This window comes from Chlorocebus sabaeus, chromosome 11, assembly GCF_047675955.1.
Source record: "Chlorocebus sabaeus isolate Y175 chromosome 11, mChlSab1.0.hap1, whole genome shotgun sequence".
NCBI lineage: Eukaryota > Metazoa > Chordata > Mammalia > Primates > Cercopithecidae > Chlorocebus > Chlorocebus sabaeus.
Window position 1 is genome coordinate 116293395 of NC_132914.1, and position 12916 is coordinate 116306310.

The 12916-nt window shown below is 44.0% G+C and overlaps 1 protein-coding gene across 1 annotated transcript in view; it reads left to right on the top strand.

The window, feature by feature from the left end:
* The window catches only part of SRRM4 (serine/arginine repetitive matrix 4), a 177534-nt gene that overhangs the window by 142656 nt on the left and 21962 nt on the right, over positions 1–12916 (top strand). Inside the window, exon 8 of the mRNA XM_008004893.3 lies at positions 3973–4129. Within this exon, the coding sequence (XP_008003084.3) occupies positions 3973–4129 (157 nt within the window). The remainder of the gene's footprint in view (positions 1–3972; positions 4130–12916) is intronic.

The window sequence follows — 12916 nt, forward strand, 5'->3', positions numbered from 1 at the left end:
GAAACTCCGTCTCTACTAAAAATACAAAAAAATTAGCTGGGTGTCGTGGCGGGCACCTGTAATTCCAGCTACTCCAGAGGCTGAGGCAGGAGAATCGCTTGAACCCGGGAGACAGTGGTTGCAGTGAGCCGAGATCATGCCGCTGCATTCCAGCCTGGGTGACAGAGCAAGACTCCATCTCAAAAAAAAAAAGAAAAAGTTTTTTACAAAGGGCTTTCTTAAGTGTCCTCAGGTGATCCGCCTGCCTCGGCCTCCCAAACTGTTAGAATTACAGGCATGAGCCACCATGCCGGGTCCTAGCTGCTCTTTGTGCATCCACTTGCAGGATCCTCTCTACAACCCTAAGAAGTGGGCATTATTGTTATCCCCATTTTAAATATGAGAAAACTGAGACATGGGGGGGGTGGTTAAGGAATTTGCTAGTCTCTTAGCAACTAAGTGACAGGATTGAAATCAGGGAGCGTGGCTCTAGACTTCGTACTCTCACTAAGGGACCACTCTAAGCACAGAGAAGTTAAGCAAACTATGTAAAACCAAACAGTGCAAAATAGCAGATTCATTCTAATGCCTTTTCAAGTCAGTTTTCTCCTAACCTGGACCTTCTCTATGCTAATACATTGGTCGTCCCAACCTGAGAAGGCATCTTGTTGATGAGAAGAAGCAGGAAGGGAAGGAGAAGAGCAAGAATAAGAACTGGGGCTTTGCTGGTGTTTGGAATTGTTGATATTCAGTGGGGACACTGAGACCTCCAGCTTCCAGATGTGAGGGGCTGCTTTTTTCTTTCTCAAATGCATCTCACACTTGACTCTCTGTTCACGTCACCAGGGGAGATTTAAAATTTCATTGCCCTGGCCATACTTTTCCCAAATAAAGCAGAATGTCTATAGAACAAGGGAGGAAGGGCCAGGTGCAATGGCTCACGCCTGTAATCCCAGCACTTTGGGGGGCCAAGGTGGGTGTATCGCCTGAGGTCAGGAGTTCGTGATCAGCCTGGCCAACATAGTGAAACCTCATCTCTATTAAAAATACAAAAAAATAGCCAGGTATGGTGGTAGGTGCCTGTAATCCCAGCTACTCGAGAGACTGAGGCAGGAGAATCACTTGAACCCCGGAGATGGAAGTTGCAGTGAGCCGAGATCTGCCGTTGCACTCCAGCCTGGGTGATAAAGTGAAAGTCTGTCTTAAAAAAAAAACAGAAAGAAAGAAAAATAAAAGAAAAAGGGAGAAGGAGAAGGTAGAAGGGGCAGGAGAAAGAGGAGGCAGGAGAGGAATATTTACCCAAATCCTGCTCTGTGTCAGACACTGCACTAAGAGTTTCAATAGATTTTCTCTCTTATCATTCTGATAACACCATGTGCTATGCCAGTGCTTCTCTACTTCAGCTGCCCTTTTCAATCACTTGGGAAGTTTTAAAAGATGCCAATGTCTGGATCCCACCCTCTAAACATTCTGATTTAATCCAGATGAGATGAGACCAGAACAGTGAGATTTTTAAATCTCCCCAGGCGATGTGTGGGAAGCATTTCAGAAAGAGGCCCCTGGTACCTACTATCAAGATTAGACCTTGGTGTTTCTGCTGAACATCAACAATTTCCAAGAATATCACCATCCAACAAGGCCACTCTGCAGCCCTGATTGCTTAAGACAAAACTAAGCCCCCTCTGTAATCAAGTCTGAGCCCAGATGAGAACACTGCACAAAACACAAAAGTGACCAAGCATCTCTCTACCCTGCCTAATATGAGTGACTGCTGCTTCCTCAGCAGTCAGCCTTAGCCTTGGTCTAGTCCTCACTCTTTCTAGATAAGATCGATGAAGACAGCCAATCAGAATTACCCCCACTTCCTGGCAGCATCCAATTCCGAACAAAGCTCCAGGTCTGTAAATGCTCCCCAGACCACCTATCACCAGCCCAAAGCCTATAATAGATTCTTTCTAACACCCTCTTACAGAGACACCTGAAACTTCCCTATGGTATCAAGGAGTGACAACAATGTTTTTTCAACCCCAGGTGGACTCCTGGTGGCCTCTTTCTGGAGGACGTTGTCCAAATGAGCTAAACCGCATCTCTGATCTGTTACAGCAGAGACAACTGCCTTTTGGTGGGCAAAGGGATCTGAGCGAGGTCACATAGCTAGGAAGTGTCTGGCAGTGCTGGAATAGGCGCCAAGTTGGTGTGACTCAGCCTGAGCACTTCACCTACACCCCAGTCTGAATTGTCTCTCGGCAGCTAAGCCCTACTGGCCTGGGCCAGAGAATCATACAAGGTTCTAGCAACTTACCTGTTAGATAAATGGTTAACATCACATACACTACCCCAGGCCTCCTCTGCTGTCCCATCTCCTCCTGATGGTGTTGGCATCTGAGCTCCCAGTGCCAATGAGCTGAGGAGCTTCCTAGCAGAAATGGAAGCAAACTGAGAGCTGGCACACAGGTTACACATTCAGTAGAAACGTGACTTTTAAGCCACAGAGCAGTCAGAGGCACTCCAGGGCATGAACCAGAGGCACTAGTTCCTAGAGGGCCAAAAAACTGCCCTGACCCTTGCTCTGCCGCTTTCAGGCTGTTTGACCTCAGGCAGATCCCTAAACATCTCTGAGTTTTGGCTCCCTCATCTGTAAAATGGGAAAGTAATACCTTGCCCTGTCTATGTCTTCAAGTTGTAGGGAAAACTATGAAACTGCTTCAAGACAAGTTTATACACACCGTGCAAATCCATAATGTGCTATTTTTATTACTCCTGTGGCTCAGAGAACTAATGAGATATGCAGAGTCCAAACATACCCTTTCTAAGAAGTCAGACATGCCTTTGGTTTTCACTGCAGACCAAGCAGCCAGATCTAGACGTGATAAACTTGCAGAAGGCATCTCTGTCATTTTTGTCAGCCATTTTTTTTCACCAAAGTTTTGGGTGACAGTCAACAGGATGTCTTTATTTCACAGATGGCGAAGTCACATACACAAAGACACACAGTTATACACAGTTACATTTATAGACAAACACATGGAAACACAGATGGACACACCCAGACATACACAGTCACATGACAGACAATCAGGGAGGCACACAAGTGACATTAAACTGAATAACTAATCTGGATGGGGACCTTTTCTGGTTTTAAAGCTGCATCCTCAGACCCCAAAGCAGTTCCAGATATGTGAAGTAGTATTTGTCAAATGAACAAGTTAGAGAATGAATAAATAAAGGAATGAATAGATGGATGGATAGGTGGATAAATGGATGAATAGATTGTTGGTTAGGTAGATGGATGGATGAATGGCTGAATGGTTAGATGGATGGATGAATGGATGAATGGTTATGTGGACAAACGGATGGATGGATGGATGGATGGTTAGTTGAATGGATGAACAGATGATGGATGGACAGATGGATAGATGGATGGTTGGTTGGTTGGTTGGTTAGTTGGTTGGTTGGTTGGTTAGTTAGTTGGATGGATAAATGGATGGATGGATAGATGGATAGTTGGATGGTTGGATGATTGGATGGATGGATGGATGGATGGATAGATGGATGGATGGATGGATGGATGGATGGATGGATGGATGGATAGATGGTTTCTTAGACAAATGAAAGGATGGAGGGATGAGTGATACATGGTTGGTTGGACTGATGGATGGATGATGGACAGATGGTTGGTTAGATGGATGAATAGATGGCTGCTTAGACAAACGGATGGCTAAATGTCTGGTTGGATGGATGGATGGATGGTTGGATGGATGGATGGATGAATGGATGGATGGTTAAATGGATGAATTAATGAATAAATGGATATACACACAGTCCAGCTTTCATACGCACACATGCAGACATACCCAGGAACAAAATCACATATGAACATATACAAACACCCCCAAACACACTTTATCATCCTCAGATCCTGTTGGTCCTGCATCCATCTTCCTACCATGGTCCCCTTCAAAAGACCCTCAGGTCTCTCTCCCCTATCCCCAGGCACCGCGGCCGGTCCCCTGAGGAAGGGCAGAAGTCCCGCCGAAGGCACTCCCGCCGCTGCTCCAAGACCCTCTGCAAGGACAGCCCTGAGGCCCAGTCCAGTCGCCCGCCCAATCAACCCCTCCAGATGCTTGGCTACCTGTCAGCCACGGGTGTAGTAAGTATTCTTCACAGCCTCCTCTGCCAGCCTTGGCCACGACACTTGGGGGAGATGGAGGCACAAGTTCAGGGCAGTATATGATACATTTTAATTCAATTTCTGACAAAATATCCCACTGGCTACAGACCTCATTAATGATGAACCAAATGATCATTCACCAGACTTTGGCAACACTGGCTTGGGGATTTGGGGGGGAAGGGGGAGAAAAACTGAATACCCAGTCTTTTATCAGGGGAATGTTGACAAATAAATACTTGTCTCCAGAGTGATATCTGCAGGAAGACATGTTTAAGATACCATAGGAGGATTTTCTGTTTGTTTGTTTGTTTTTGGGAGAGAAAGGAAAAGAAGGGCTCTTTGACATAACAGAGGCACTCCAGCTTTTACATGAAGTCTGCATCTTTTATGCCAGCTGGTTGGCAGCTGGGATTTCATTTCACCTATAAACATGACCTTGAATTTATATGAGAGTTTTCTTCCAAGGAGGTCATAGCTCTTGACCTGCATCCTCTCATGTAGCCACACAAGGTCTTGGGAGTTGAGGTCACAGCTGTTCTCACTAGTCCCTTCTACAGATGGGAAAGAAGAATTAAGGCTCAGAGAGGTTAAGGGCTAGGGTAAAGCCCCAGAGCAAGGCAAGAGTTAATCCAATTCAGCAACAGAGCATTGAATAGAATTAAGTGGTGCTGCCCCAAGTCAACAAGGACAAGCTGGAATTTTGACTTCAGATAGTTTGACACCATGAGCAAGAGACTTAGAAATGGATCTGAATTCAGTCCTAGTGTGGCCACTTCCTAGCTGTATGGCTTTGGGCAAATTACTTAATCTCCATTTTCTCATTGGTAAACTTGAAGGAAATACCACTTCCATATGGGATTGTTGGGAATATCCAATAAGATAAAGTACATGAAGGCCTTTTGTAGACTCTAAAGAGACAGACAGATTAACAGGAAGAGAGTCAACACTGATAGAGTCTACAATTGCAGCAAACAGCTGTGAAAGGGACTGTCTTCTCTAGCTACATGTGAACTTGAAAATTTCAGGTAGATGCTCCCTGAGGAAGGATGAGGTGGAAGCAAGGAAAAGTTCAGGGGTCCTTGTGGGGATGTCAAGAAAGGGAAAGCAATGACAACAGTTGGCCCTGGTTGACACAATAATTATCTGCAGTGCATTCCAGGAAACTTCTTTACCGGTCAAGACACCCAGCATCACCAAGGTCTAGTTTTACCCAAATCCTCTGCCTACCTGGAACCATCTGCAACTATCCCCAGACCCGTTCTTGGTAGAGATGTCTGTGGTTACTGAGTCCTTGCAGATGGCAAATGCCCACCTGTGTACTCTCTCACACACAAATATCCTAAAAAGGGGTCTTCCCAGCATGACAAAGTTTAGAGGCTTGGATCTGAGTCTTGTTTTGGCTGGACTTGTCATTTTACCCCTCTCAACCTCAGCTTTCTCACCTGAGAAATGGGCATGATTATCCCACTTGTCTCCCAGGAGGATTGTGGCAAAGGTAAAGCTAAATTTGAAATATGAGCATGAAGAGGTAGAGGAATGTTTTTAAATTAGCAAAGGATGCCTAATCTCCCTGATCATGGTATTCGTGGTGGTCCATCTGGAGGTCCCAATTGACCCCAGCTAAAAAGTGCCATTGGAAGCAACTGGCTTATACTTTCTTACAGGTCTGGGATGGTTTTCCAATAAGACATGTCTGTCAAGATGTTACAAAAAGCTAGGTCTGTCCACCCACACAAGCTGGGGAGGTTACCAGATTGGCTATTGGTAGTTTGCTTTCCTAAAACACACGGGTTCTTGATGGCTTTGAGGTACAATGCCTCACTGTTTTTCATGAGCCTGGCCCTATCAAAAGAGCTAAAAGCCAGGGTTCACCTGTACCTATAAGAGAGGCCTTAAGAGCTCAGCTAATGTAATGCTCTGATTACTAAGAAAGGAAACTGAGATTTACAGAAGGGAAATGATTTACATGGGCTATGGCAAGGCAGAGTTGTTTAAAAACATGGGATTATGAATTTGTGGTCACATCATATCCCTGAGATAGGAGTAATTACTTAAATATTTCTGAGCTGTAGTTTCCTCATCTGTAAAAAATAATAATAGTAATAATAGAGATAATAACAGTCTCTTCTTCAAAAGGCAGCTGTTGAGCCCAGTACTTGACACAGGTGCAAAACTTGACAAAAAATATGATGACAACATTCCAGATCCTGGCTGCACTTACCAGCTGTGGCTCCTTGAGCAAGTTTCTGTGTCTCAGTTTCCTCAAAAACTGCAAAACAAGGATAGCAGTAAGACCTACCTCATAAGAATGTTATGAGAATTCAATGACACAATGTAAGTAAAAGTTTTAGAGTATAACAGGCAAGAAGTAAATGCTGCATAATGCTTACTGCTTGTGATAGTAACAGCAGTAGAAGTAATAGTGGAAATAGCAGTGGTGATAGTAGTGGTGGCAATAGTAGTGGTGATAGTAGTAGCCACAATAGTAGTAGCAGTGGTAATAGCAGTGGTAGTAGTAGTAGTAATAGTAGTATAGTTCCAGGCACAGGCTAGGCTGCGACTTGAGCCAGGGCCCCTGCTTCCCAGACCAATTTCTTTCCATTCTAAATGGTAGCTATAGCCCAAATGGCTACCCTGCCCCACTCAAGGTTGCCTGGCTCCCGGAAGAATCACATGGCCCCGGATCTGGTTCTTTGAGTGCTCCTCATGCATGGCCCTTTCTCATCTTCTCCATTACAAAAGCAGAGATGGAAGAAATTTCCAGATTGGATCAAAGGTTTTCCAAGGGTCCTGGCCCCAAGTTTTTGTTTCTGTTAAAGCTAACAGTACATTTTCATTGAATCGCCTGTCTGATCATTCATTTACGTCTACAAACACCTATGGAGCATCTACAAAGGGTCAAGCTCTGACTTATCTCAGGATCCAATTACTAAGAAAAAAATAGCCTGTGCCTTCCAATGAAGGGAGACAGACAAGTTAAAAACAGTTAAAGGCAATGTACAACAATTGATGCTCAGATGCTTAATTGGGGTACAAGGTTAGCAGACAGGGGAGGGAACTGGGATTAGGGCTAGGGTTGGGCAGAGAAGGTAACAATTACCAGAAAAGCTAAGGGTGAGCCAATGAAGGGGAAAATAAAGATTAGAATTGAGTGTTGAGATAAAATTCCAGGGCAAGATATGGGCTCTGGAGGTAAAGAGGAGCCCAAGCATGAAGGATTGTCTATGCCATATTTGATTACAGGTATTTCACATGCACAGCTCTTTTTAAAAATCAAGGACAGTTGCATAATATCAAGGGACTTATTTACATATATGAATATGAAAATTTTGGGGTTGGTTCTTAATGGAAATCTTAGTTGGTGAGCTTAAGGTAACCTGAGGCTCTCTTGCTTGGTCAGCACCCAAATCCAAATAGAGAATCCCAAGACAGTTTAGAGACCCCTCACAGCCTCACACATGGTCCTTATCTTCACTCCACCATCTCTGTTCAAGGCACTGGGGAGACAGATAGATTGTAAAAAAGAAAAAAAAAATACTACTCTTCCTGAATTCCAGGGGCTCACAGTCTAGTAGTCGGAAGAATGCTGCAATATAGTGTGATTGTTTTGTAGTTAGGGTTGGGATTGAGTCAGGAGTACCAGTACCTTCTCCAGTTGTTAAAATATTCAAATATTTTCATGCCAGTTGGTAAACAGGCCCTGTCATTACCTTACCCAACCCCAGTCAACCTAGCCATCCCTCCTCTTCCTTGGCACTTTCTGGATCTTCTCAGAATCCTGAAACTGAAAAGTGACAACTACTTCCCTTCAGCGTCAAAGCCAGCTTCCTTTGTGGTAGGGCAGTACCCACAACCAACTAGTTATTGAATATTGTGAATGTCACTCCTGGCAGTGATGAAAGCAACTACAATGTGTCATGGAAGCACAGAGTAAGGGCCAGACAATGTTGTCTTGATGTCTGAGAAGACTTTACCAATAAAGGATTATTTGAACCAGGCTTTGAAGGATGCATAGGAGTTCATTGGGTTGCAATGGTTGATGGACAGAGGGAGGGGAAAACACCACTATGTGTCAGGCACTGTCACATACTTTACATAATTTTTGCCTCATTTGATACCTAAAACAGTTATTTGAAGTAGGTGCAATTATTATCATCATTTCAAAGATGGGAAAATATGCCCTGTGAGGTGTTGGTACCTAGGAATGTAACCAAACTGGGAGAAGGGGCAACTGTTAAGAGTTGTGGTTTGTGCCTTGAAAGCTTACCCTGATAGCTGGCATGGAGGGTGGACTGGATGATGGGAGGGTGGATTGGATGATGGAGAGACTCTTGGCTCCAATGATTAGCCAAGCCCTTTCCCTGTGGTATAGGGCTCTCTATCAAGTCTATCATAACCAGAGAGGGAATCTAGAAGGAGGCTGATCAAGACTGGAGCTGGGCCAAAGACAATGGCAGGTTTCTTGTTTCCTCCTCTTGCCTTCAGCCTGGGCCAATAGTTGCTAACGCCTGTCAACAAAAACCTGTACAGGTGTTGAAACCAAAAATAATAAGAATAAAAGCAGAACTCGTAGTCCATAAAAGAGGAGCTCATGAAATGTGTAAACTGGAAGAGGCAATGTGATTAAGACATGAGCTTTGGAGTAGATCTGGGCACCCTGGAGTTCTTGATCTCTCCCTGTGAGACTCTGGGTGACAGCAATAACTAATGCCTACTAAGCACCTACTATGCACCAGGTGCTAGGCCGATTGTTTACATGTATCATCATCATTGCATTTATTTTTACAATAGCTTTTCAATGGAGCTTCCCCGAATATCTCCACTTTATGATAAGGAAACCCCAGTCCAAAAAAAATTAAGTAAAAGGCAGCTATTCAACAGAGAAGCTAGGGTTTGAATCCAGGGTCCATGTTGACCTCAGAGTCCTGTGTTTAATTACATGACCTCCTCTGTGCCATTTCATGTCTTTGGGCCTCAGTATCCTTATCTGTGCCTTGAGCTAATAATAATCATACCTACTTATAGGATTGTTATGAGGATGGAGTAAGATAAGGTATCCATTCATTTTAAAAATAAACATTAAGCATCTACTCTCCTGCCCTCATGTGGCTTATGCTCTATGTGAAAAAATTTATCCCAGTGCTTGGGACATAACCCTCAATGTATGCTAGTTGCCATAATATTTTTTGTCATCATAGCAGCTTTACTAAACTTATCCCAGATAAACCCAGATATGATGTTCTCAGAGTATCTCTAGCTTCAAAAAGCTGAATCCATCCAAGATCTCAGGTGAACTTCACACCAACCCCAGGAGACGGGCAAGATGGGAATATGCTTCCCACTTTGTAGATAGGGAAAACAGGGCTGAGGGAGAATCTGGATGGCCCAGGCCTTCTGACCCCTAGTCCAGGTGCTTGCATGTTCTGCAAAGCCTTTGAGCTCTTGCCCAGCTGGGAGACTCAACATCCAACGTTTAATACCATCATCATAGTTGAGAGAAGAGAGGAACCAAAGTACAGAACGTGGATGAGATGAGATTTGGGGATTTTCTGAGCCATTGGTTTTTTGTTTGTTTGTTTTTGTTTTGTGTTGTTTTGCTTTGTTTTGTTTAATGGGAGGTGACATAGCTTTGTCAACTTTTACTTTTGCTAAGGAAGGACAGAAAAAAGAAAACCACCATTTTCTATCACTGAAGGGAGATTTTACCACTAGAACAAGTAGGAAAGACATGACCTTGGAAGAAAAAAAATGAGTCTTTAAATTGAAAGTATTTAGCAGGATGAAAAGCTAATTACATTGAACTTATTTGTTTTTGTTTCAATTTGGGCTGGTGAAAATGTGTCTAACTGGGTCCAGGTGGGGATTTCTGAGAACAGGTGGGCAGGGGTTCCTCAGGAGAGGCTTCGAAGAAAGGGTGAGCCTGAAGCTGTCATTCCCTCTGGTTCCTGCTTAAGGAAAAGAATAAGGAGGCCAGACCACCTCTGCCTACCAAAGGTTCAATGCAGTGTACAGCCCCATGGCATAGCCTCAGCCCTAAAGGACTTTGTCATCTTCCCACAATGCCCGGCACGTCTCCTTTCTCTTTCTCCATCTCCTCCTCCTCCCAAATGAACTCCCACCAGGTCAATGAATCCATTCTTTTGCTGTCTTCCTAATTAGTGCACTAAGGAAGATGAACAACAGAAAGGAAAATAAACTTAATGTCTTTGTGAAACAAAAGCTTTTTTTTTTTTTTTTTAGGAACAACCAGAAGCCTCTAGCTAAAAGCTCTGCCATACAGCTCCATACTCACATGAGAATTTCCAGGCCCCCATATGGCAGGGAAGAACAAAAAAATTTATAGCCGTCTCTCTCCATGGGGCCATTTGAAGCTCAGTAAATGGACTTGTTCAGTTTAATTGGAATTCTCTTCTTGATTGTATTTTTGTAACCTATTAGGCCGTGCTGCCTCTTGATCTCGGAATTCAGCTGAAATTAAATTTTGAAGTGTAAGTGAGAGGTTGCCTTTTTTCCCCGTTCTTGATTAAATAATGATTTGAAACAAAAACAATAAATAACAGTGCCGGCTTCCCCGGAGGGCTGAGAGAGACTCCCAGTGAAACGCCAGGGAGCTGGAGTTCGTGGTGGGGGGATTTAATTACTTGTTAGAAAAACCTGAATGTGAACACTGAGTATATTAAGGAACAAGGAGATGAGGCAAGCTTTGGAGTGGGGAGAGAGAGAGAGAGAAGAGATACTGGAGCTTCACATTGGAGGGGGTTGAGGGAGTAAAAAGGGAAATATTTGCTCACTTCCTCCCAATGGCCTTGAGTTCATGAAAAGCATTCTGTATTTAAAATTTTTTTAGATAAATTTTAAAAAGTCTGAGACTGACTACCCTGATCCAGAAAGAAGGAGTTTATAATAACTCTGAGGTCTGGATATGGTTTAATGGATCTGGTCTCCCGGTTCCTTTCATTGACGAAAGTCCAAGAGGGATTAAACAGATCAAGATGGGAGAGATGGAGCAATTCACTTCACAGATCTGGAGGGAAGACATGAAACATACAAAATGTACCGGGTTTATGTTGCTTACAGTGGGATCAGAGTAGCAACAAACTTTTAAAACAGAGGGTCTCCAACTTAGATGTCTTGGTGGCCAGGCAGCTAATAGATATGAGTACAATGATCTCGTGGGTTTGGGGTCAGGAGATCTCATGCCCCATCTAAAAGGGAAAGCTGTAATTACTCTCAGCTGATTCTTGCCAGTCAGGGATTTGGGCCCAATGTTGCCAGATCTTATTTTTCAACAGAAACTGGAAATGGGGTTGTTATGTGAAACCTCCCTATTCTACCAATGTTGGCAGTTAATTCCAATTTACTTCCGACATACTAAGGGAGCTAAAGAAAGCATGTCTGAAACAAAGCATAACTGGGCTCACCGGTTTCGGCTCACCGGTTTTCCAGTGTTGATCTGGGGTATTGAAGCAGATAGTGTCCATATATAGATCCTCACCCTCTGCACTTTGGGGCACATGGCTGACTTCCAGCTTCCAGATGGTATTCTCTGCTGCCAAAACCTCTTTTCTCTGCCTGTTTGGCAGTCTGGACATACTAGAGAATTTATGCTCCAGTGTTCAACCTTCAACCTGTGAGTGATGGGGAACTGGTGTATAAATATCCCAGCTCCCTCACTCCTTGGTTGAGGTTAACTCTGGGGTGCGTGTTCTACACTGGTTCCCAGGGTGTCATCACCAAAATTAAGTATCCGCTGCCCACTGTAATACCTGGTTTGATAATGCATCTTTTTTTGGCTCCCTCTCTCCTCTACATCATTTCCACACTCCACTAGAGAGGTTCCTTCCCCTCTCAAGTTATTGGCACTCATTTTCCATCTTGACTTCTAAGAATCCAGATTAGACAGGCATTATTTCACTTGATCATTAAGTAGATCTTGTAGAAGCTGGATTTTCATGCCATAACCCCAAAAGTAGGCTTTTATGTAGACATCATGGAGGGTGAGGGCTGAGATGGAAGAAGAGGTAAAATTTGACCAAAGAAGAGAACCCTGGTGTGAGGGCTCCAGCTCTTAGAAGGGGGTCCTGGGTACCTGGAGGGCATTATTACCAGATGACAGAGGATCTGGAGTAGCTCTTGCTAACAAGTGTCTTGGGGACAAAGAGCAGTTGCATGCACAGACAGAAACTCCCAATGCATGAAGAGGAGCTCTTCAAAGATGAATTATGAGAGGCCTATTACATAAATAAGGAGGCAGAAAGAAGCAAAGGAGAACCATCCTGTTGTATCAGTGTCGGAGGGCGGTGACTCTTTGCACCTTATGTGCCAGAGAGAGTAGCTGACTAGGAAGGCAATACCCAGGGATGGAAGGGCAGAGGCAAGACCATGAGAGGCCCCTATTGTCAGCCCATCAGAAGCTCACAACTCTAATGTCTCCTCTGCACTTTCATGATCAGACCTCTCCCATCCTGTCTTGGGCTTCCCTCGGGTGTGTCTTCCTTCCTCGTCTTCATGTGGAGTGAATGGAGAGCTCTGGAGAAGGTGGAGTCTGGGGTTTAGGAGACCATTAAACTATCTGAACATCTCTGATGATGACTTTGTGAAAATGCTTCTACCACCTGGAAGGATAAACAGAGCCCAGCAAGACTTGTAAAGACAATACCAAGTAGAGTTCAGCTGAAAAGAAGGAGGAATGAATGCCTTCAGGTTACCACCTCCTCTGGGCCAGAGGAATCTTCTAAGCAGGCCAGATGGAGTGAGATGATTTGC